We start from the raw sequence: 20,387 nt of genomic DNA, 5'->3' as shown, positions 1-20,387 counted from the left end.
CCGCCATTCACTGTGATCATGGCTGATTATCCGCAATCAGTACCCCCTTCCTGCCTTCTGCCCATATCCCTTGACTCTGCTATCTTTTAGAGCTCTACCGAAAGCATCCAGAGAATTGACCTCTACTGCCTTCTGAGGCAGAGAATTCCACAGATTCCCAACCCTCTGTGTGAAAAAGTTTTTCCTCATCTCTTTTCAAATGGCTTACTTCTTATTCTTAAACTGTGACATTTGGTTCTGGACTCCAAAACATCGGGAACATGGTTCCTGCCTCTGTCGTGTCCAAACCCTTAATAATCATATATGTTTCAACAAGATCGCCTCTCAGTCCCGCCATCTCGGGTATTAACCTTGTGAACCTACGCTGCATTCCCTCAATAGCAAGAATGTCCTTCCTCAAATTTGGAGACCAAAACTGCACACAATACTCCAGGTGTGGTCTCACTGTAGTCTGCAGGCCCTGTACAACTGCAGAAGGAAAGAAATGTCACTGTTACTGTACAGACCCGATGCGCAAACAGAGGTAGTGGATAGACAAGGAAGCCGGTGGCGTCCGCGGGCCTGGAATGGACTTAGGTAACTCGTGTTTTCTCTGAATCTGAGATAGAGACGGTGAGAAAGCGAAGGGAAGAGTCGGGGCTCGAGCAGAGGAAAGTGGGAGCTGGTTGGAAACTGGCAGTGAGGGAGATGAAGCGTTAAAGCGGCGAAGGAGAGCAGGAAGTAGCACCGATACAGACATGATGTGGAGAGAGGTGAGCGGAGGGTCTGGCGGCGACTGAAACAACAAGGAATGATCTACGTATTGTACAGGGAGAGAGACAGAGCCTGAGCACAACGGGCTCCCACCTGGAACCGGGAATTCGGTTTGAACCCATTCTTCCAAAGTTCAGTCCCGAAGAAAATGATTATGTTATTTGGAGAGCAAATGCTGCAAACGCGCTACAAATTAATAGAGTAGCCGGACTTTAGGACCGGGGGGAGCCCAGTGCTTGCTGCCGGCCGGATGAAATCTCGCGACGGGCCGGGTGTGGCCCGCGGGCCATAGTTTGGAGATTCCTGTTTAAAGCAAGAAAGACGCCAATTCCCGCCAGACTATTGCAGGAACAAATTCAGCGACAGATGAGGCCAGGTTTACATCAAATCTGTGAAATCCATTTCTGATGGCGAGTCTTCTAGTTGAAACTCTGACTCTGCCACAGACACAGCGTCGCCTGTTGAACGTTGCCGGGGTTGAGTGCTTTGGTTTCACGGTCACACCGAGTAAGTGTCCGGGGACAGCTGAGTGCGGCTCCCTCCCACTTGCCACCAACGTTAGTTGCCCTGACGCCACTTTACTGAATCCGCAGCCAAGAGGCGGTTCCTCACTCGTCGCCCCGCCCCCGCTGATACCTTTAACTTTCAGGTTTCAGGAGGAGGGTTTAAACAGAGGCGAGTGGGGCTCAAGCTGAGAGACACTGCGGCCCGGGACCCTGCTCTGGGGCGCTGACAGGAGCGAGAAGTCAAGGGGAGCCCAGAGATGACGTTGGGCAGCGCCTTCCCGCTGGACGCAGCCACTTTACTGATCCTCGGCGCCCTCTCCCTCTTGCTCCTCCTTTACTTTCGCCGCGGCTCGAAGTGCCATGGAGCGCTCAACCTGCCCCCGGGACCCCCTTGTATGCCCATCATCGGTCACTTGCACCTCCTGGATCTGAAGAAGCCACACGAGAGTCTCATGGAGGTAAGAGGGAGCGGGAGGAGGCAGCAATGGGGGCCCGTTGTGTTCCCCACTTGCACCCAGCGCTTGAGAGAAGCATCGCTGTCTCTGTGTTGCTGCCGCATAGATCCATCGCCCCAGAAATCTCAGAACTCCTGAGTTCAGTTTTACAACTTCCATCATTCACCGCTTGTAATCAGACGTTACCCACTCAGATAAACCCGGCAGGAGGTCCACTTCATGCGGGCACAAAGTGCGGGAGTAACTGAGCGGGCCAGGCAGTATCTCTGGAGAAAAAGGATAGGTGACATTTCGGGTCGACATCCTTCTTCAGACTGCTTTCTTCGGAGATGTTGCCTGGCCCGCTGAGTTACTCCAGCACTTTGTGTCTCTCTTTGATATAAACCAGCAACTGCAGTTCTTCATTTCTACAGGAGGTCCACTTGACCAGATATGAACACAGTTTTCTACTGATATCGTTAACTCCAGAGTTGTTTGTCTCCCTGATCATCCCGTGAGACGCATTCCTTTGCATAATTTCCAGACTATTGTATGGCCAGAAGCCATCTCTTTTTCATATACTGGGCGGTCACAGTAGCACAGTGGGGAGAGCTGCTGCCCCACAGCGCCAGAGACCCAGGTGCAATCATGACCTCGGGTGATGTTTGTGTGGAGTTTGCAAGTACTCCCTGTGGGTTCATTCCTCCTGCTCCGTTTACCTCCCACAGAAGTGCAGGTTTGTAGGTTAAATGGTGTCTGTTATTGACCCGAATGGGGTCAGGACACTTTAGACTTCTTTTGTAAACCTGCATCTACAGTTCCTTGTCTCTACATCAAATACGTGTTTCTTTTCATTCCTTCAACTCCCGCCCAATTTCTCCTATGATCACCTTAGCCACCCAGTCCGCAATTATCAATTATTTTTAAAGTTAACCAGACAGTCCCGCTACACAGTGCCTCACATATGTCTCTGTAACACTAACGCTATAACGCTGTATCATGATATACTGCAGTCCGGTATTGTCCTCCTTGTACAATCTGTTGTAATTGTGTCTCAAGTTACATTTATTGTCACATGCACCAATTTGTACAATGGGATTTGAGTTACGATACAGCCATACAAATAAAATAACCCAATACACGATAGGATTTATGGATAAGTGTTTAAGAAAGAACTGCAGATGCTGGTAAATCGAAGGTAGACACAGAACGCTGGAGTAACTCAGCGGGTGAGGCAGCATCTATGGAGAGAAGGACCGAAGGACCCGAAACGTCGAGAATGGTCTCGACCTGAAACGTCGCCAATTCCTTCTCTCCATAGATGTTGCCTCACCCGCTGAGTTACTCCAGCATTTTGTGTCTGCTTGCCGCACTTGTGTTACCCGCTCAGATAAACCCGGCAGGAGGTCCACTTCATACGGGCACAAAGTGCTGGAGTAACTGAGCGGGCCAGGCAGTATCTCTGGAGAAAAAGGACAGGTGACATTTCGCTTCTTCCGACTGCTTTCTTCGGAGATGTTGCCTGGCCCGCTGAGTTACTCCAGCACTTTGTGCCTCTCTTTGATATAAACCAGCATCTGCAGTTCTTCGTTTCTACAGGGGGTCCACTTGACCAGATCTGAACACAGTTTTCTCCTGACATCATTAACTCCAGAGTTGTTTGTCTCCCTGATCATCCCGTGAGACGCATTCCTTTGCATAATGTCCAGACGATTGTGTGGCCAGAAGCCATCTCTTTTTCATATACTGGGCGGCCACTGTAGCACAGTGGGTAGAGCTGCTGCCTCACAGCGCCAGAGACCCAGGTGCAATCATGACCTCGGGTGCTGTTTGTGTGGAATTTGCAAGTTCTCTCTGGGGGTTCCTTCCTCCTGCTCCGGTTACCTCCCACTGACGTGCGGGTTTGTAGGTTAAATGGTCTCTGTTATTGGGGTCAGGACACTTTAGACTTCTTTTGTAAACCTGCATTTACAGTTCCTTGTCTCTATATCACATACGTGTTTCTTTTCATCCCTTCAATTCCCGTCCAATTTCGCCTATGATCACCTTAGCCACCCAGTCCGCAATTATCAATTATTTTTTAAGTTTACCAGACAGTCCCGCAAGTATGTCTCTGTAACACTAACACTATAACGTTGTAACATGATATACTGCAGTCTGGTATTGTCTTCCTTGCACAACCTGTTGTACTTGTGTCTCAAGTTCAAGTTACATTTCTTGTCGCATGCACCAATTGGTACAGTGAGATGAGTTACCATACAGCCGTACAAATAAAAGAACACAATACACAATAGGATTTATGGATAAGAGTTTAAGAAAGTGCTCAGAATGAACATTTTGCCCCGACTGCTTTTCATATTTCAATATTTACCAGTAGGGCCCCCTGGTGTGGCATTTAAGGCATTAGACAAAGAGTTAACAAGATTTGTTTGGCAAAATAAGAGACCCCGAGTCAGACTTAAGACACTGTTGTTATCAAAACAAAAAGGGGGCCTAAATATGCCCAACATTAAATGTTATTATTGGGCAGCGCAGCTGAGAACCTTGATAGCATGGTTAACGAACGACGAGGAAACGGGATGGATGAAAATAGAACAAAATGCATGTCCTAGTACTGCCCTGGCTAGGCTCCCATTTCTAAGTCAAGCAAATTGGAAGAAATTAAAAGTAGATAATGATTGGATTAAATTCACGATGAAAACGTGGTTCGTTATCAGAATATTTTTAATTCGATATCTCGAGCAATGAAGATAGCTGCTAGTCCCAATTTTATACCCAGCAAAATTGATAAGAGATTCAGAAAGTGGGCAGATAAAGGGCTCATTACTGTGGACCAGCTTTTTTGTGGGGGAGTCTTGAAATCTTATGAGCACCTGCAGAATGAATTTGGACTGTCAGGGTCGGATTTCTTTAGGTTCCTCCAAATAGACACTAGTTACAGACACATGTAGATTGGGAGCAGATATGTAGACTACCTTCAAATTTGGAAAATATTTCCTTGTTGACTATAGAGGGAGTGTTAAAAAAAGAATTTGATATCCCATTTATATCAAGGACTTCAAGACTATATAAATGGAAATACTATAGAAACATAACAGAAATGGGAATTGGAAATGAACATTATTATTACAGATGAATTATGGGAAAGGACATGTCTCTTGGGTCATAAGCTGTCAAGCTGCCCCTCTTCGAGGAAGTTCGATTGAAAAATTAAAATGAGAGTATTTAGGACCCCTCTAGTGTTGGCAAGATAGAGTAACACCTCAAATTTATGCTGGAGACAATGTGGGAAGATTGGTGATCACACACATATTTTGGGGGATTGCCCCAAATTGTACTAATACTGGAGAGACATCCAGGTAGAGATTAAATAAATTTTGGGAGTGGATCTACCTCTGGAACCGGCTTGTTTCATATTAGGAGATACTCCAGCAGTGACAGATATTCAAAATCAGAAATATTGGGGTGATGCTGTTGATTGTTAAAAAGATGATAACAGTGCTATGGAGAAAGGAAATGCCACCAAATGTTCAACAGTGCTTAAGAAGGAACTGAAGATGCTGGAAAAGCGAAGGTTCACAAAAATGCTGGAGAAACTCAGCGGGTGCAGCATCATCTATGGAGCGAAGGAAATAGGCAACGTTTCGGGCCGAAACCCATATTCAGACTGAAGAAGGGTTTCGGCCCGAAACGTTGCCTATTTCCTTCGCTCCATCGATGCTGCTGCACCCGCTAAGGTTCTCCAGCATTTATTTGTACCTTAAATGTTCAACAGTGGAGGGAAAGATTTAAAAATGTATACTTGATGGAAAGTATAACTGCTAAACTCCAGTTGAGGACTGATGCCTTTAATATTATATGGAAACCGGAACTATTACAAATGCCAAGATTTATTAAGGATATGATTGGATGAGCTTGCTCTGGTGCCTGTGAATAAGATGCTTCTATGATAGAATGTTAAGAGGATTTGATGCGATGCCAATAGAGGTTAGGTGATTTGTATTTTGCAGTTTGCTATTGTTTTTTGTGTTTTTCTTTGTTTTGTCTGTATGTGTATTTTGTTATGCCAATAAATGTTGAGTTCAAAAAAAAAAAAGTTTAAGAAAGAACTGCAGATGCTGGTAAATCGAAGGTAGACACAAAACGCTGGCGAAGGAATTGGCGACGTTTTGGGTCTCGACCCGAAACGTCGAGAAGTGTCTCGACCTGAAACGTCGCCAATTCCTTCCCTCCATAGATGCTGCCTCATCCGCTGAGTTACTCCAGCATTTTGGGTCTACTTGTCCTACTTGTGTCTGGCTTGACTTGACTTGTGTATGGTGTGATCTGACTGGACAGCACGCCAACAAAAGCTTTTCACTATATCTAGGTACTCTGGTAATAATAGTTTAGTTTATTGTCACGTGTACAGAGGTACAGTGAAAAGCTTTTTGTATCATGCTAACCAGTCAGCGTAAAGGCTATACATGATTACAATCCATGTATGTAGACAATAGACAATAGACAATCGGTGCAGGAGTAGGCCATTCGGCCCTTTGAGTCAGCACCGCCATTTAATGTGATTATGGCTGATCATCCCCAATCAGTACCCCGTTCCTGCCTTCTCCCCATATCCCCTGACTCCGCTATTTTTAGGAGCCCTATCTAGCTCTCTCTTGAAAGCATCCAGAGAACCTGCCTCCACCACCCTCTGACGCAGAGAATTCCACAGACTCACAACTCTCTGTGAGAAAAAGTGTTTCCTCGTCTCCGTTCTAAATGGCTTACTCCTTATTCTTAAACTGTGGCCCCTGGTTCTGGACTCCCCCAACATCGAGAAATTGTTCCCTGCCTATAGCGTGTCCAAACCCTTAACAATCTTATATGTTTCATTGAGATGTCCTCTCATCCTTCTAAACTCCAGAGTGTACACGCCCAGCCGCTCCATTCTCTCAGCATATGACAGTCCCGCCATCCCGGGAATCAACCTTGTAAACCTACGCTGCACTTAGGTATAGCTGGCAAAAACTAATAATAACATTAATAAATACAGTGAGAGGTTCACAGGTGCTGGAAAAGTGTCCCAGTGAAACATTTACTGGGCTACATACTCCCAAAAATGACACAGAAATGCTTCTTATTGAATAAGCTTGATATTTTCCCCTTTAGTTTATACATAGACCAGTACTTCACAGGAACACTGATATCGTGGATCTTCAACCCACGATATCAGGGCCGAACATGATACCAAGTTAACTAAACTCCACTGCCTGCATGTAATGTTTATCCCTCCATTCCCTGTATTTCTATGCGCCTTTCAGAAACGCCATTATTGTATCTGTCTCCAACACCAACATGGCAGTGCATTCCATGCGCTCACCACTCTCTATGTAAAAACACTTCGCTTGCACATCTTCTTTAAACATTCACCCTCTCATTCTGCATCATTGGCACATTTTGAAATTGTGGTTTGCACTTCGAAGTTCAGATCAAAAAAGGATCAAAAAATCAAATGATCACAACACCAATTCTGTTCCAGTCTGAAGAACAATTTCACCACAAACAACCCCTCTCCCATTTAGCTCACATATAGGGCAGCACGATGGAACAGTGGTAGAGTTACTGCCTTACAGCACTTGCAGCGCCAGAGACCCGGACTCGATCTCGACTATGGGCGCTATTTGTAAGGAGTTTGTGGCCCGTGACCGCGTGGGTTTTCACGGCGACCTTTAGTTTCCTCCCACACTCCAAAGACGTGCAGGTTTGTCGGTATACTTCGAATAAATGTAAATTGTCCTTAGTGTGTGTAGGCTTGTGTTACTGTGTGGGGATTGCTAGTCGATGCGGACTCGCTGACAGGCTTATTATGTGACACCTTGCCAAAAGCTTTCTAGAAAACTATGTACACGACTTGCACTGCATTACTCATCAACTCCATGTTTAGTTTGTTTAATTTAGATATATTGCGTGGATATTACAGTGTAACTGGTATGACAGAAAGGTTATAGCACAGAAGGAGGCCATTCAGCCTATCCGTGTCAATGCTGGTGTTCTACCAGTGCAACTGAAGATTTATCCAGTGGCTCTTTAGTTTAGTTTTAATTGGTTTATTGTCACGTGCACCGACTAGTTCCCAGAATGCGGGAACTCCTCACTACCATGAAGGCGATTCCCCGGCAACCATCCGCTAACATGTGGCGACTGCGTAGTCTCCTGCAGTCGACTAAAAAATTGCTGATCACAGTGCCTTATCCAATTAACTTATAATATAATAAAATAAAGATGTTATTAATTGTTCATGGAATTTTGTTCCTCCTGTTTAAGCTGTCTGAGAAGTACGGCCCAATCTTCAGCATCAAGCTTGGAACCATGAAGGCTGTGGTCCTGACCGGCTACGAGACCGTGAAGGATGCTCTCATCAATCATCCCGATGAGTTTGGAGGAAGAGGTCGCATCCCTATATTTGAGGTCACATCAAAGAATCATGGTAACTCTCGTCTTCATTGTCATTGAACCCTTGATAATATTTGGTTGCATCCTCATTTGGTTCGGTTAAGTGGAGTTTTGCCGGAGGCTTGTTTTTCTAAGATGTAAATCTTTAAAGGTTTTTGGACAACACATGATTCTTTAAGTGACATTGGTAGCCAATCCTTTGCAAATTGTGTTTAATTTAATCACATAATACATGAAACCATCCACTATTTTAACAAATACCAATTTTCCCACTTTGATTATATTTGTCACAATTTCCAGGTGTTGCGTAGACTGAGGAGGTATAGAAACTTTCATATTTCAACATATGAGACCATTCGGCCTGTCTTGTCTGGCTGGATCTTAGCACAGTCCTGAACATCCCATTATTTATTCTCATTCTTATTCAAGCAAAGAAAAAGGAAGTATTAGTAAAATTTAGCAAGCTGAAATCAGGTTGGTTAGTGGTTGGTTAGAGCGGAGGTGTTGGGCGAAGCAATCTCTAAGCCTCCGCCTGGGCTCGCCAATGCAGAGAAGTTGACAACTGGAACAGCGGATGCAGTAGATGAGGTTGAAGGAGGTGCAGGTGAACCTCTGCCTGGAAAGACTGCTTGGGTCCTTGGATGGAGTCGAGGGGGAAGGTAAAGCGACAAGTGTAATATTTCCTGCGGTTGCAAGGGAAAGTACCCGGGGAGGGTATGGTTTGCGTGGGAAGGAGCGAATTGACCAGGGAGTTACAGAGGGAACGGTCTCTGTGGAAAGCAGAAAGGGGAGGAGATCCGAAGATGTGGCCAGTGGTGGGATCCCGTTGGAGATGGCGAAAATTATATATTGTATGTGACGGCTGATAGGGTGGATGGTGAAGGACAAGGGGGACTCTGTCCTTGTTACGAGTAGGGGGGTGGGGAGTAAGAGCGGAGCTGCGGTATATGTAGAGGAGACCCTGGTAAGACCCTGGTGAGAGGCTAATTAGGGATAGTTAGCATGGATTGCTGCAGGTCAGGTCATGTCTTATGAATTTGATTGATTTTTTCGAGGAGGTGGCAAAGGTGATTGAGAGTAAGGCAGTGGATGTTAAATACATGGACTGTATTTGCATTTGCCAAGATCCGTCATGGTGTGCTAATCATGTGATCCATGGTGACTTGGGAGATTGGATTCAAACTGGCTAGGTCATAGAAGACCGAGGGTAGAGATGGATTGGCATTTCTCTGATGGGAGGTATGTTAGCAGTGGTGTTCTGTTAAGTTCAGTACTAGGACTTCTGTTGTCAGTGAATGACTTAGACAGAAATGTAGATGGGCTGATTAGTAAGGCTGAAGATGACAAAAGAATTGATGGAGTTCTAAGCAGTGAAGAATAATCTCAGATATGGCAGAATTTGCATCAGTTGTAGAAATGAGCAGAGAAGTGGCAGATGGAGTGTAATCTGAAAATATTGCATGGAAGCAGGCCATTTGGCCAAAATCGTCCATGCCACCCAAGTTGCTTATCCAAGCTATTCTTCCTTGCCTTAATCTTTCCTAAGCATGTACTGATCTCAATGTCTTTTAAATGTCATCACTAAACTCAGCTCTATCACTACCTCTGGATACTCATTCCATGTACGCACCACCATCTGTGGAAAGATTCTCCTTGGGTCCCTTTTAAATATTTTGCCTCTCAAATGAAGCCTACACCCTCATCTTTGACTCTCCTACTCTGGGGAAAAGATTAAGGCTATTCATCTAATCTATACCATGCATGAATTTATATGCAGCTATAAGCTCACCCCTTCTACAATCCAGGGAAAGTAAGTCTATTCAGCTCGCCTCATAGCTCAAATACTCCAGTCCTGTTAACATTCTTGCAAATCTTTCTTGCACCCTCTCTAGTTTAATTACATCATTCAATTTAGTGGAAAGATCAGAATTGTATGAAGTGCTTCATATGTGGACATCAATGTCTTGCATAGCTGCTTTATGACATTCCAACTCGTGTACTCAGAACTGTGCTTGATGATGGCAAGCATGATCATAAGGTCAAAAGGAATAGGGTAAAATTAGGCCATTCGGCCCATCAAGTCTACTCCGCCATTCAATCATGGCTGATCTATCTCTCCCACCTAACCCCATTCTCCTGCCGTCTCCCAATAACATCAGGTACCTGTACTAATCAAGAATTTATATATCTGCCTTAAAAATATCCACTAACTTAGCTTCCACAGCCTTCTGTGGCAAAGAATTCCACAGATTCACCATTGTGAATGCATACTTCACCACCCACCTGTGTCATTACCTTTATGGAACTCTGTATCTGCATCCCTAGGTGACTTTGTTGTACAACAATAAGCCCTACCCTGGTTTGTCCTACTGAAGTGCAACACCTCACATTTATCTGAATAAAATGCAATCCGCCATTGCTCGGTCCATTTATCTCTGATCCCGTTGTACTCATGGTTAACGTTCCTCACTGACAATGGTACCACAAATTCTAGTGTCACCTGCAAACTCATGAACCATGTTGTCTACATTCACATCCAAACTGTTACTATAAATAATGAACAACTGTGGACCCAGCAACGAGTCTTGTGATTTACCACTTGTTACAGGCCTCTGGTCTAAAAAACAAATCTCTACCACCACCCTCTGTTTCTTACCATCAAGCTAATTTTTAATCCAGTATGAGGTGTTGCATTTGGGAGGTCAAAGATAAGGGGTAAGTGTGCAATAAATGGCAGGTGCTTCGAGAAGCATTGATTCACAGAAGAATCTTGGGCTGCAAATCTGTAGCTCCCTGAAAATGGCACTGTATAAAAGTGTGGAAGTTATGTTGCAGGTTATGGGGAGAAGGCAAGAGAAAGGGGTGGAGAGGAAAAATAGATTGGCCAATAGTGGAGCATTCATTGCCACAGAAGGCTGTGGAGGCCAAGTCAATGGATATTTTTAAGGCGCAGTCTGACAGATTCTTGATTGGTAAGGGTGTCAGTGGTTCTGGAGAGAAGGCAGAAGAATGGTGTTGAGAAGGAAAGATAGATCAGCTACCATTGAACAGCAGGATAGACTCGATGGGCCAAATGGCCTAATTCTGCCCCTGTGTCTGATGGATATTGTGCTGTACTGTTCTATGTTGTGTGTTCACTGCCTCACTAAAACAAATCTTTCTCTCTTGAACCATTGTTTTCCATTTAGATTTTGCCATTTAAAGGTAAAGCTCACCTTTGACTTGGTTGCAAGTTGCTTTGACAAGTTGTGACATTGACGGTTTTAATTACAGGCATCGTCTTTGGTCATGGGGAATCTTGGAAGCAGATGCGAAGATTCACCATATCCACTCTGAGGGACTTTGGAATGGGCAAGAAATCTATTGAAGATAAAATCATTGAAGAAACACATTTCCTCATAAAAATGTTTGAATCGTACGAAGGTGAGTCGAAATGAAGAGGCAAAATGATAAACTCTCCTCTGGCTACTTCTAATCATTTATAATGTAAGATGTGCATTAAAGAATCCAAGAAATACCTATTCAAGGTAACAGCCATTCAATTCATAGAAGATAGACACTAATTAAAGTTGCCTTGCCTAATTAAAGTTGCCGCCTAATAAAAGTTGCCTTGCCTAATTAAAGTTGCCTTGCCTAATTAAAGTTACCTTGCCTTCTATATAATTAAAAGTCTAATCTTGATCACTTCCTGTTTGTGCTTTATATTGATTTTAGAAAAAAACTACCATGTATGGCTGTGATTTTTGGCCATCTTACCCAGAGACCTCCCTCCGCTCATCAGGTGCCGAGGATTTTTCCCATTGATGAAAAATACAAGAGCTATTAATGTTTAAAAAATGCTGACATTCTCTCTCCTGTCAATCATGCCATGAAGGCCATGCCCCTTCTGGTGGGTGAGGGGGGGGGGGGGGTAGGGACTATAAAACTCAGAAGTGTGGGCGTGGCTCAGTCTCTGCAAGGGAGGAGGGAGAGTTCACGACTCACTGTCATTAGTGGCCTTGCACCCTGCTTGAAGTGGTAAGAAACTGCACTTGAATTTGCTGGCCTTGCGCTCTGCTTGAAATGAAATTTCAAGGAATAGCCGTGAGTCAACTGCCAGCCCCACCAGCCGTGAGTGAGCTGCCAGCACAACAGGCTTGAGTGACAGAGCCGCCAGCCCAAGAATCCATTTGGCCCACAATGTCCATACCATCCCTCTGGAAACCAGTCCCTTCAGCCCACAACACCCATACTAGCGCTCCAGGAAGCCTCCTCCACCCCCCCCCCCCCCCACTCGCCACCAATATTGGAATTGGTGGAAAGGTGGAATATTGCGCGGGGGGACCAGCCCTCCCGTGTAATGTCTAGTATATATTGTTAACAGCTGGTGTCCCATCACTGAGCCTTGTGGCACCCCACTAGCATTGCCTGCCATTCTGAAAAGGTCCCGTTAATTCCTGCTCCTTGTTTCCTGTCTGCCAACCAGTTCTCTATGCATGTCAATACCCCACACCCAATACCATGTGCTCTACTTTTGCACACTAATCTCTTGTATGGGACCTTGTCAAATGCTTTTTGAAAGTCCAGATGCACCACATCCACTGGCTCTCCCATATCCATTCTACTTATTACATCCTCAAACAATTGCAGAAGATTTTCCCTTCATAAATCCATGCTGACTTTCACCGATCCTGTCACTGCTTTCCAAATGCGCTGCTATTTCATCTTTAATAATCGGGAGTCTTCCCCACTACTGATGTCAGGCTATAATTCCCCGTTTTCTCTCTCCCTCCTTTCTTATAAAGTGGGGCTACATTAGCTACCCTCCAGTCCACAGGAACTGATCCAGTCGAGAGAACATTGGAAAATGATCAGCAGTGCATCCACGATATCTACGGTCACCTCCTTGGGATGTAGACTTGCAGGCCCAAGGGATTTATCTGCCTTCAGTCCGAACAGGTTACCGAACACCATTTCTTGACATGTGGATTTCCTGCAGTTCCTCTCTCCGACTAGATCCTCGGTCCCCTAGTATTTCTGGGAGAATGTGTGTGTCTTCCTCAGTGAAGACAAAATCAAAGTACTTGTTTAAGTGGTCTGCCATTTCCTTATTTCCCATTATAAATTCACCTTTTTCTGACAGTAAGGGACCTACATTTGTCTTCACTAATCTTTTCCTCTTCACATACCTATAGAACCTTTTACAGTCAGTTTTTATATTCCCCACAAGCTTTTTTCATGCTCTATTTCCCTCCCTCTTAATTAACCCCTTTGCTCTTCTCTTCTCTAAATTTCCCCCAGTCCTCCGATTTGCTGCTTCCTCTGGCAAATTTACAGTATATGTGTCTTCCTTGGATTTAACACTATTCCTAACTTCCCTCATCAGTTGAGCCGCCTTCCCTGTTATATTTTTACGTCAGACAGGGATGAACAATTGTAATTCATCCATGCGATCTTTAAATCTTTGCCATTGCATATCCATCCTCAACCCTCTAAGTATCATTTGCCTGACAATCCTAGCCAATTCCCGTCTCATACCATCAAAGTTACCTTTCTTTAAGTTCAGGACCCTTGTCTCTGAATTAACAATGTCACTCTCCATCTTAATGCAGAATTCACCGTAAGGTCTGAATGACAATAAAGGTAATTCTAATTCTAAGGTAATTCTAATTCTATCATATAATGGTCACTGTTGCCCAAGGGGTTTTGCACAACAATATTGTTAGCTAATCCTTCCACATTACCCAAACAAAGAGTTTGTGGTTGGATAGAGATTTTGCTGTTAATCTTTGCACAGTTTGGCAGCAACTCCCACGTTGACTCAACGTCCCACTTTAGTCTGACTGTTTGCGGAACTGGCTGATTGCTGCATTAAAAATATCATGTAAAACTTGCCACTGAAGTAAAGAGCCAGACCTCAATAAAAAGAGACTGTCCAGAGTATCACATAAATACCAATTGGATTACACTGTGAACTTGTGAACGGTGTGTATTTCTGCAGGCCATGAATTTAATCCAACCCTCAAGTTAAGCATTGCTGTGGCCAATATTATCTGCGCAATAGTTTTTGGTGACAGACTTGATTACGATGATGAAAGGTTCATTAGTTTTGTGAAGAGAGTGAATGAAAATTTGCAACTTGCTGGATCTCCGATGGTGCAGGTAAATCTCATCTTACTCTTTGATTGCAAATACAGGCACTTCCTGATTTACGTAATAGGGGACTGACGTAAACTTGCACTTACATAAGCAATTCTTTAAGCCCTTGGCTTTAATTCTGAATTGCGAGTCTCTGTAGCAGTGCACTAATGCCGTCGCATGCGGCCGTTTCTGCAAGCTAGCCAGCTGTTCTCCTGGATGCTCCCTCGTGGTCTCCACACCAGAGCTCCCCTCCCCCCCCCCCCCCCCCTCCCTCCCCCTGCCGGCAACAGTGCTGCCATCTGGACTCCTTGTCGGAGCTCTCCCGAGGAGTCTGCGACAGAGCACCACCCGTGGTCTCCCTGTTGGAGCTCTCCCCGTGGGGTCTCTGTCTTGGAGCTCTCCCCATGGGGTCTGCGTCGGAGCTCCCCCGGTGGTATCATCATTGAATAGTAAATGTACACATGCTCAATAACACTTCTGTTTCTAATTTACGTAACATCTGATTGTATGAGAGATCCCGCGACGTACGAATATTGATTTATCTCATTTAAAGTTATCCTTGCATTCCTCTCTCTCCATCCCTCCCCCACCCTGGTCAACCTGCCAGATTTACTGTGCGTATATCCTCGTTATCACCTCATCCACGGCCTGCAATGGACCATTGTGGCCATCAGCAAAAATCTTATAGCGAGCAAGATGGTTCACTCCTGCGTAATACAATGGACTGACGTGTAGTACGCAGCGGAGCGTAACTTCCGTCATTTTAGTAACCCGACCCGACTTCAGTTATGCCTCTCGCAGCGTTGCGGGGGAAGTTTATGTGTTTTAAAATATTTTTAATATTTTTTTTTTAATTTTCTTTTTAAACGGCACATACCTTGTACAGGGAGGAGCTGCAGATGCTGGTTTAAACTGAAGACATACACAAAAGGCTGGAGTAAATCAGCGGATCAGGCAGCATCTCTGAAGAAGACTAGGTGATTTATCGGGTCGATTTTTTTGATAGCTGCCATGTTCCGTCCGAGGGGAGAAGCGCCGGCACCCAGAGCGAGCTAACGCAGGACAGAAAGACGAAAGCAACGATCATAGATCGGCATAGGTGGACATTTTGGGTCGAGACCCTTCTTCAGACTGACAGTCAATGGAAAGGGAAACGGGAGGTATAGGCATATCTTCAATTTGTTTGGCCTTAGTACCGTCTATATCTCTTGCTCCTCTTTCCCCTGACTCAATCTGAAGAAGGGTCACGACCCGAAATGTCACCTCGAAAGATCTTTGGTTACCTATTCCGCTCTATGATGATCATCATCATCCTTTATTGTCATCTTGCAAAGCAACAGTTGTACAGTGCAAAATGAGAAGACGTTTCCCAGGGAATACCGGAGCATCGCACATAAAACTTAAACATTTCACGCATAAAATAAAAACAATAAAAAAACAATCCAGTTCCTGATAAAACAGTACGAGTAGTTAAAAAAAAAAAAGTGCAGGTAAAAACAGCAACATTAAAATACAAGTAAAAACAGTCATAAATGTCCAGGGCAGCTGATTTAAGTGACCTGAGCCAGTGCCAGAGTTATTACTCAGTGCTAGTTATTAAATTGTCAATGCAAAAGCAGCAGAATCAGGTGGAGTGACTGTTTAGCAGCCTCACAGCCTGTGGAAGGAAGCTGGTTAGCAGTCTGGTAGTCCAGGCTTGATGCTACGGTATCTCTTTCCTGATGGCAGGAGATCTAGATGTGTGTGGAGGGGGTGCAGTCTGTCCTTTGCTATGCTCAGTGCTTTTTCAGGCAGCGGCTCTGGAACAGTTCTTGTACCGAGGGTAGGGAGACACCAATGATCCTCTCTGCTCCCCTCACTACCCTCTGCAGAGACTTCCTGTCTGAGCAGTTACAGTTGGAGTACCACGTGTTCATGCAGTACGTGAGTACAGACTCCACCGTACCCCTGTAAAAAGTCCTGAGAATGTTGGTGGGTAGTGAGGCCTGTTTGAGTTTCCTCAGGTAGTGTAGTCGCTGATGGGCTCATTTGACAATCCCATCGTTGCTTTCGTACGTTTGTCCGCGCGTTCGCTCGCTCTTGGTGCCGGCGCTTCTCCCATCAGACTCCACCAAACAAACACACACACACACACAGCATTTCCAGCAGAACGGTGCGGGCTGAAATCAGGAACAGGGTGAATGATGACATCAAACGGGTCATGGCAGCTATCGAAAAAGTACGGAAATGGTAAGAGGGAAATTAAAAAAAAAACCCACAAGGTAATATGTTTAACAAAAAAAAGGGGGGGGGGGGGCGGCGATCGCTCCATGTCCGTGTCGGAGGGAGAGGGGTGGGAGGGGAGGAGGATGGCTTGAGTTCCTCTTTCCCCTGACTGTCTGAAGAGGGGTCTCAACCCAGAAATGTCACCTATTCCTTTTGTCCAGAATGCTGCCCGACCCGCTGCATTTCGTGTCTATCCCTTAATCTCTCAGCCTGATCTAGCACAATCTCCCTGAATTAGCTTGACGCCATGACGGAAGCCGGTTACAGAAATGGCGCTGAAGTTTACCCGTAACCCTAATACGGCTTTTTAGCGGAGTGGACCATCTTGCTCGCTATAAGATCTTTGGTCATCAGTGCCGACTCTGATCATTTCTGTTCCTTTTCATAACGCTAGTTTCCCTCTCAGTCTAAAGAAGGGTCTCGACCCGAAGCATCACCTATTCCTTTTCTCTAGAGATGCTGCCGGACCCGTTGAGTTACTCCAGCATTTTGTGTCTATCTTTGGTGTTAAGTATTGCCTCGCAATTGCTTGCTGTGCTGTTAATACTAATAATTGTATTTTATAGCTTTACAATGCATTTCCCATACTGGGATTTCTTCCTGGTTCACACACGAAAATTTTGCAAAATGCACGATTAAATACTGGATTCATCAAAAACATTATGAATGAAAATGATCAGAAACTAGATGCGAATGACCCAAGGAGCTTTATTGATGCCTTCTTGTTAAAACAGCACCAGGTATGGACTGCATGCCTCCCCTTTAGAAGTAGAATTTGTATAATAGCCCAGCTTCAAATAAACTGACTATTCAACTATGCTTAACTCTGATGCTATTAGTCAAACACGCACTGCAACAATTGGCTTAGGCGAACATAAAACATATCGGCAGTGGATGTAGCTCAAGTGCATGCTTTGCATGTATGAGGCCGTAGGTTCAATCCCTGGCATCTCCACTCTTTAGGGTGGCACGATGGCACAGTTGTAGAGCCACTGTTTCACAACATCAGGGAACCTGGTTTTCTGACCTTGAGTGCTGTCTGTGTGGACCTTGCACGTTCTCCCACTGATCGCGTGGATTTCCTCCGGGTGCTCCGGTTTCCTCCCACATCTTAAAGATGCCTGGCTTTATAGGTTAATTGGCCTCTGTAAATTTGCCTCTCCTGTGTCGAGAGTGGATGGGAAATTGAGATAAATTGAGTAGGGGAATCGAGAACCAGAGGACACCGGTTTATGGTGAGTGTGGAAAGATTTAATTGGAACCAGAGAGGAAACTTTTTTACACAAAGGGTGGTGGGTGTATGGCTGGAGCTGCCGGAGGAGATAGTTGAGGCAGGTACTTTCCCAACTTTTAAGAAACATTTAGACAGGTACATTGATAGGAAAGGTTTAGAGGGATATGGGCCAAACCAGGCAGGTGGGTCCAGTGTAGATGGGACATGTTGGTCAGTATGACCAAGTGGGATCGAGGGGCCAGTTTCCATGCTGTATGACTTTACGACTCTATAACTAGTGTGAGGTCGGTTTCAAGGAGATGCGCGTACAAGTTTTTACACGGGGAGCAGTGGGGGCCTGGACCCTGCTACCTTGGATGATGGTGAAGGCGGATACAAGAGAGGGATTCAAGAGGCTTTTAGATGGGCACATGGATATGTAGGAATGGAGGGATATGCATCACATGCAGGCAGAGGAACATAGTTGGCATCATGTTCGGCATAGTGATTTTGGGATGAAGGACCAGTTTCTGTGCTGTACTGTTGTATATTCTAGGAAACAAAATATCCAAACCAATTATGAATTTTAATAAATCCATTAAATCTATATACATCGGTATTTATTTACTTGTAAAATTAAAGATATTCAAATAACGTTTAATAATTATACTTGACACAGAACATTTTTATTTGTTAAGCTTTGACAAAGATGGGTTTCTACAATCCAAAATAGTCTGCAATCAGAATCTTGCTTTATCCCAAAGAGTTGGGCGAGAGGGCTTCTGGTGTGTACTCCTGGTCCGAACCCAATTTCCGGGTCTTTGTTCTGTTAAATCTATTGCAGGAGTCAGGAAATCCAAACACATATTTCCATGAAAACAACCTGTTATTCACAGCACGCAACCTGTTTGTTGCTGGGATGGAGACGACTTCCACCACACTTCGTTGGGCCATGTTGCTGATGATGAAGTACCCCCACGTACAGGGTGAGGAGCGGTCTGATTGATTACTGTGTGTCCCTTGTGTGAATCCCAACTCTAGCCCTGCCACCCAGTGGTTTAACAATGCCCTTGGTTTCCAGAAAAAGTTCATGAGGAAATCATCAGTATCATTGGGTCAGAACGGTCGCCCAGAGCTGAAGATCGGACGAGTTTGCCCTACACCAATGCGGTGATCCATGAAGTCCAGAGGTTTGGCAACGTTGTGCCAATGAACCTCCTGCATTCAACAACAGCGGACGTAAACTTTAAAGGATATTTCATCCCAAAGGTAAATAAGGGAAGTGGGTGGCTCATTGGCTCCTGGTATTTGGTATTTACTCCAGGGAGGGAGCAAGTGGATTGTTGATGTCTTAGGGTCATAAATTTCTTTGTGCAATTTGATATAACACTAGACCAAGGGGGACCCGTTGGGTCCCATCCCCTCAACGCGCGTAGCGCCTGAGGCGTCACACACACTGACCACCCCCCACACACACAGGGGGTAGGTGGAGGGGGGGAAGCGGGAGGGGGGAGAGGGAGGAGTGGTGGGTGGGGTAGGGGGAGGGAGGGGGAGGAAGGAGGAGTGGATGTGATGGAAGGAGGGGAGATGGGTAGAGAGAAGGGGAGGTTGGTGTTGTGCGAGTTACTCGGGCATCGGAGTTGGGGCGGATTGGTGGAGAGCTTGGGGGGAGAGAGTGGGATCGAGAGGTGGTGGGGTGGTGTCTTCCCGGGCGCTTCGGTGTGGGGCGGACGTGTGGCGGGGGAAGAGAGGCCGTGGGTGCGGGGGTTTGGAGGGGGGGAGGGAGTGGGGAGGGGAGCGGGTAGCAGCAGGGAGGAGCGGTTAGCAGCAGGGAGGAACAACCAGTGCCCAACGCAGTGAAAGCGGGCGGCGTGGACACCGACAGCAACCGACGCCATGCTTCCAGCTGTGCGGCAGCCGCCTTTGGCTCAGGAACTGACCTGGGCCCAGACCAAGACCACGCGCCCCGCGCCGCCCGCAGCTGTTACATGAGGCGGCGCCTGAGGGGAGCTCAGCAGTTTTAAAGGAGAAGGCTCGAGACTCGCCTCGCTCAGGTATTATACCTGTAAAGTCATATTTACTACCTGGGTTGTGGGGCGGGATGTGGGTGGAGCGGGGCGCAACGGCCGCCATTTTGTTGAAGAGGTGGACGACTTGATCACGTGCTTCAACACATAGGCGGCGGGGCTGGGGCACGAGCAAAGACATTGTGATGTCAGCAGCGGTTTGATTTGAATTTGCAGATTTGGTGATGAATTTAAATTAAAAACTGGGGAAATAATTAAACAAATTTTCAAATGAGGAGCGTTTTGAATTCACGAGGACAATCTCTACTGGAATATGTAAACATTTCTCCATTACCACGTTGGGTTTTGGAGGAGATATGACTGACAAGAAATGATTCTGCAAACAAACGAACAAACGAAGAGAGTTTTAATAGTTAAGGGAGGGAGGGGGAGCAGAGATGGAGGGGTCAGAGAGTCGGGATAGAGAGGAAGGGCCCTCTCCACCCTTCTCTACCCCCCCCCCCCCTTCTCCTCCCCCCTCTCCTCCCCCCTCTCCATCCCCACCCTCCACCACCCCTCTCCATCCCCTTTCCCCCCTGTCCCCTCCCCCCCGACATAACTTGTAGAAAAAAGTGCACCTGCGACTTGACAGCAGCCG

The 20,387-nt window shown here is 45.7% G+C and overlaps 1 protein-coding gene across 1 annotated transcript; it reads left to right on the top strand.

Moving 5' to 3' along the window:
- The first annotated feature begins 1,381 nt into the window (after nucleotides 1-1,381).
- Nucleotides 1,382-19,747, top strand: LOC116985572 (cytochrome P450 2K3-like). The gene is made up of 8 exons (XM_033040385.1): nucleotides 1,382-1,717; nucleotides 7,997-8,159; nucleotides 11,399-11,548; nucleotides 14,106-14,266; nucleotides 17,077-17,250; nucleotides 18,568-18,709; nucleotides 18,805-19,027; nucleotides 19,630-19,747. The coding sequence occupies exons 1-8, from the start codon at nucleotides 1,517-1,519 to the stop codon at nucleotides 19,745-19,747; spliced, it is 1,332 nt and encodes a 443-aa protein (XP_032896276.1). The 5' UTR covers nucleotides 1,382-1,516.
- The last annotated feature ends 640 nt before the right edge of the window (nucleotides 19,748-20,387 follow it).

Source organism: Amblyraja radiata, chromosome 22 (genome assembly GCF_010909765.2).
Source record: "Amblyraja radiata isolate CabotCenter1 chromosome 22, sAmbRad1.1.pri, whole genome shotgun sequence".
In the NCBI taxonomy this organism is placed as follows: domain Eukaryota; kingdom Metazoa; phylum Chordata; class Chondrichthyes; order Rajiformes; family Rajidae; genus Amblyraja; species Amblyraja radiata.
Note: the sequence above shows the minus strand (reverse complement) of the source record. Positions and strands in the feature narration are given on the sequence as shown.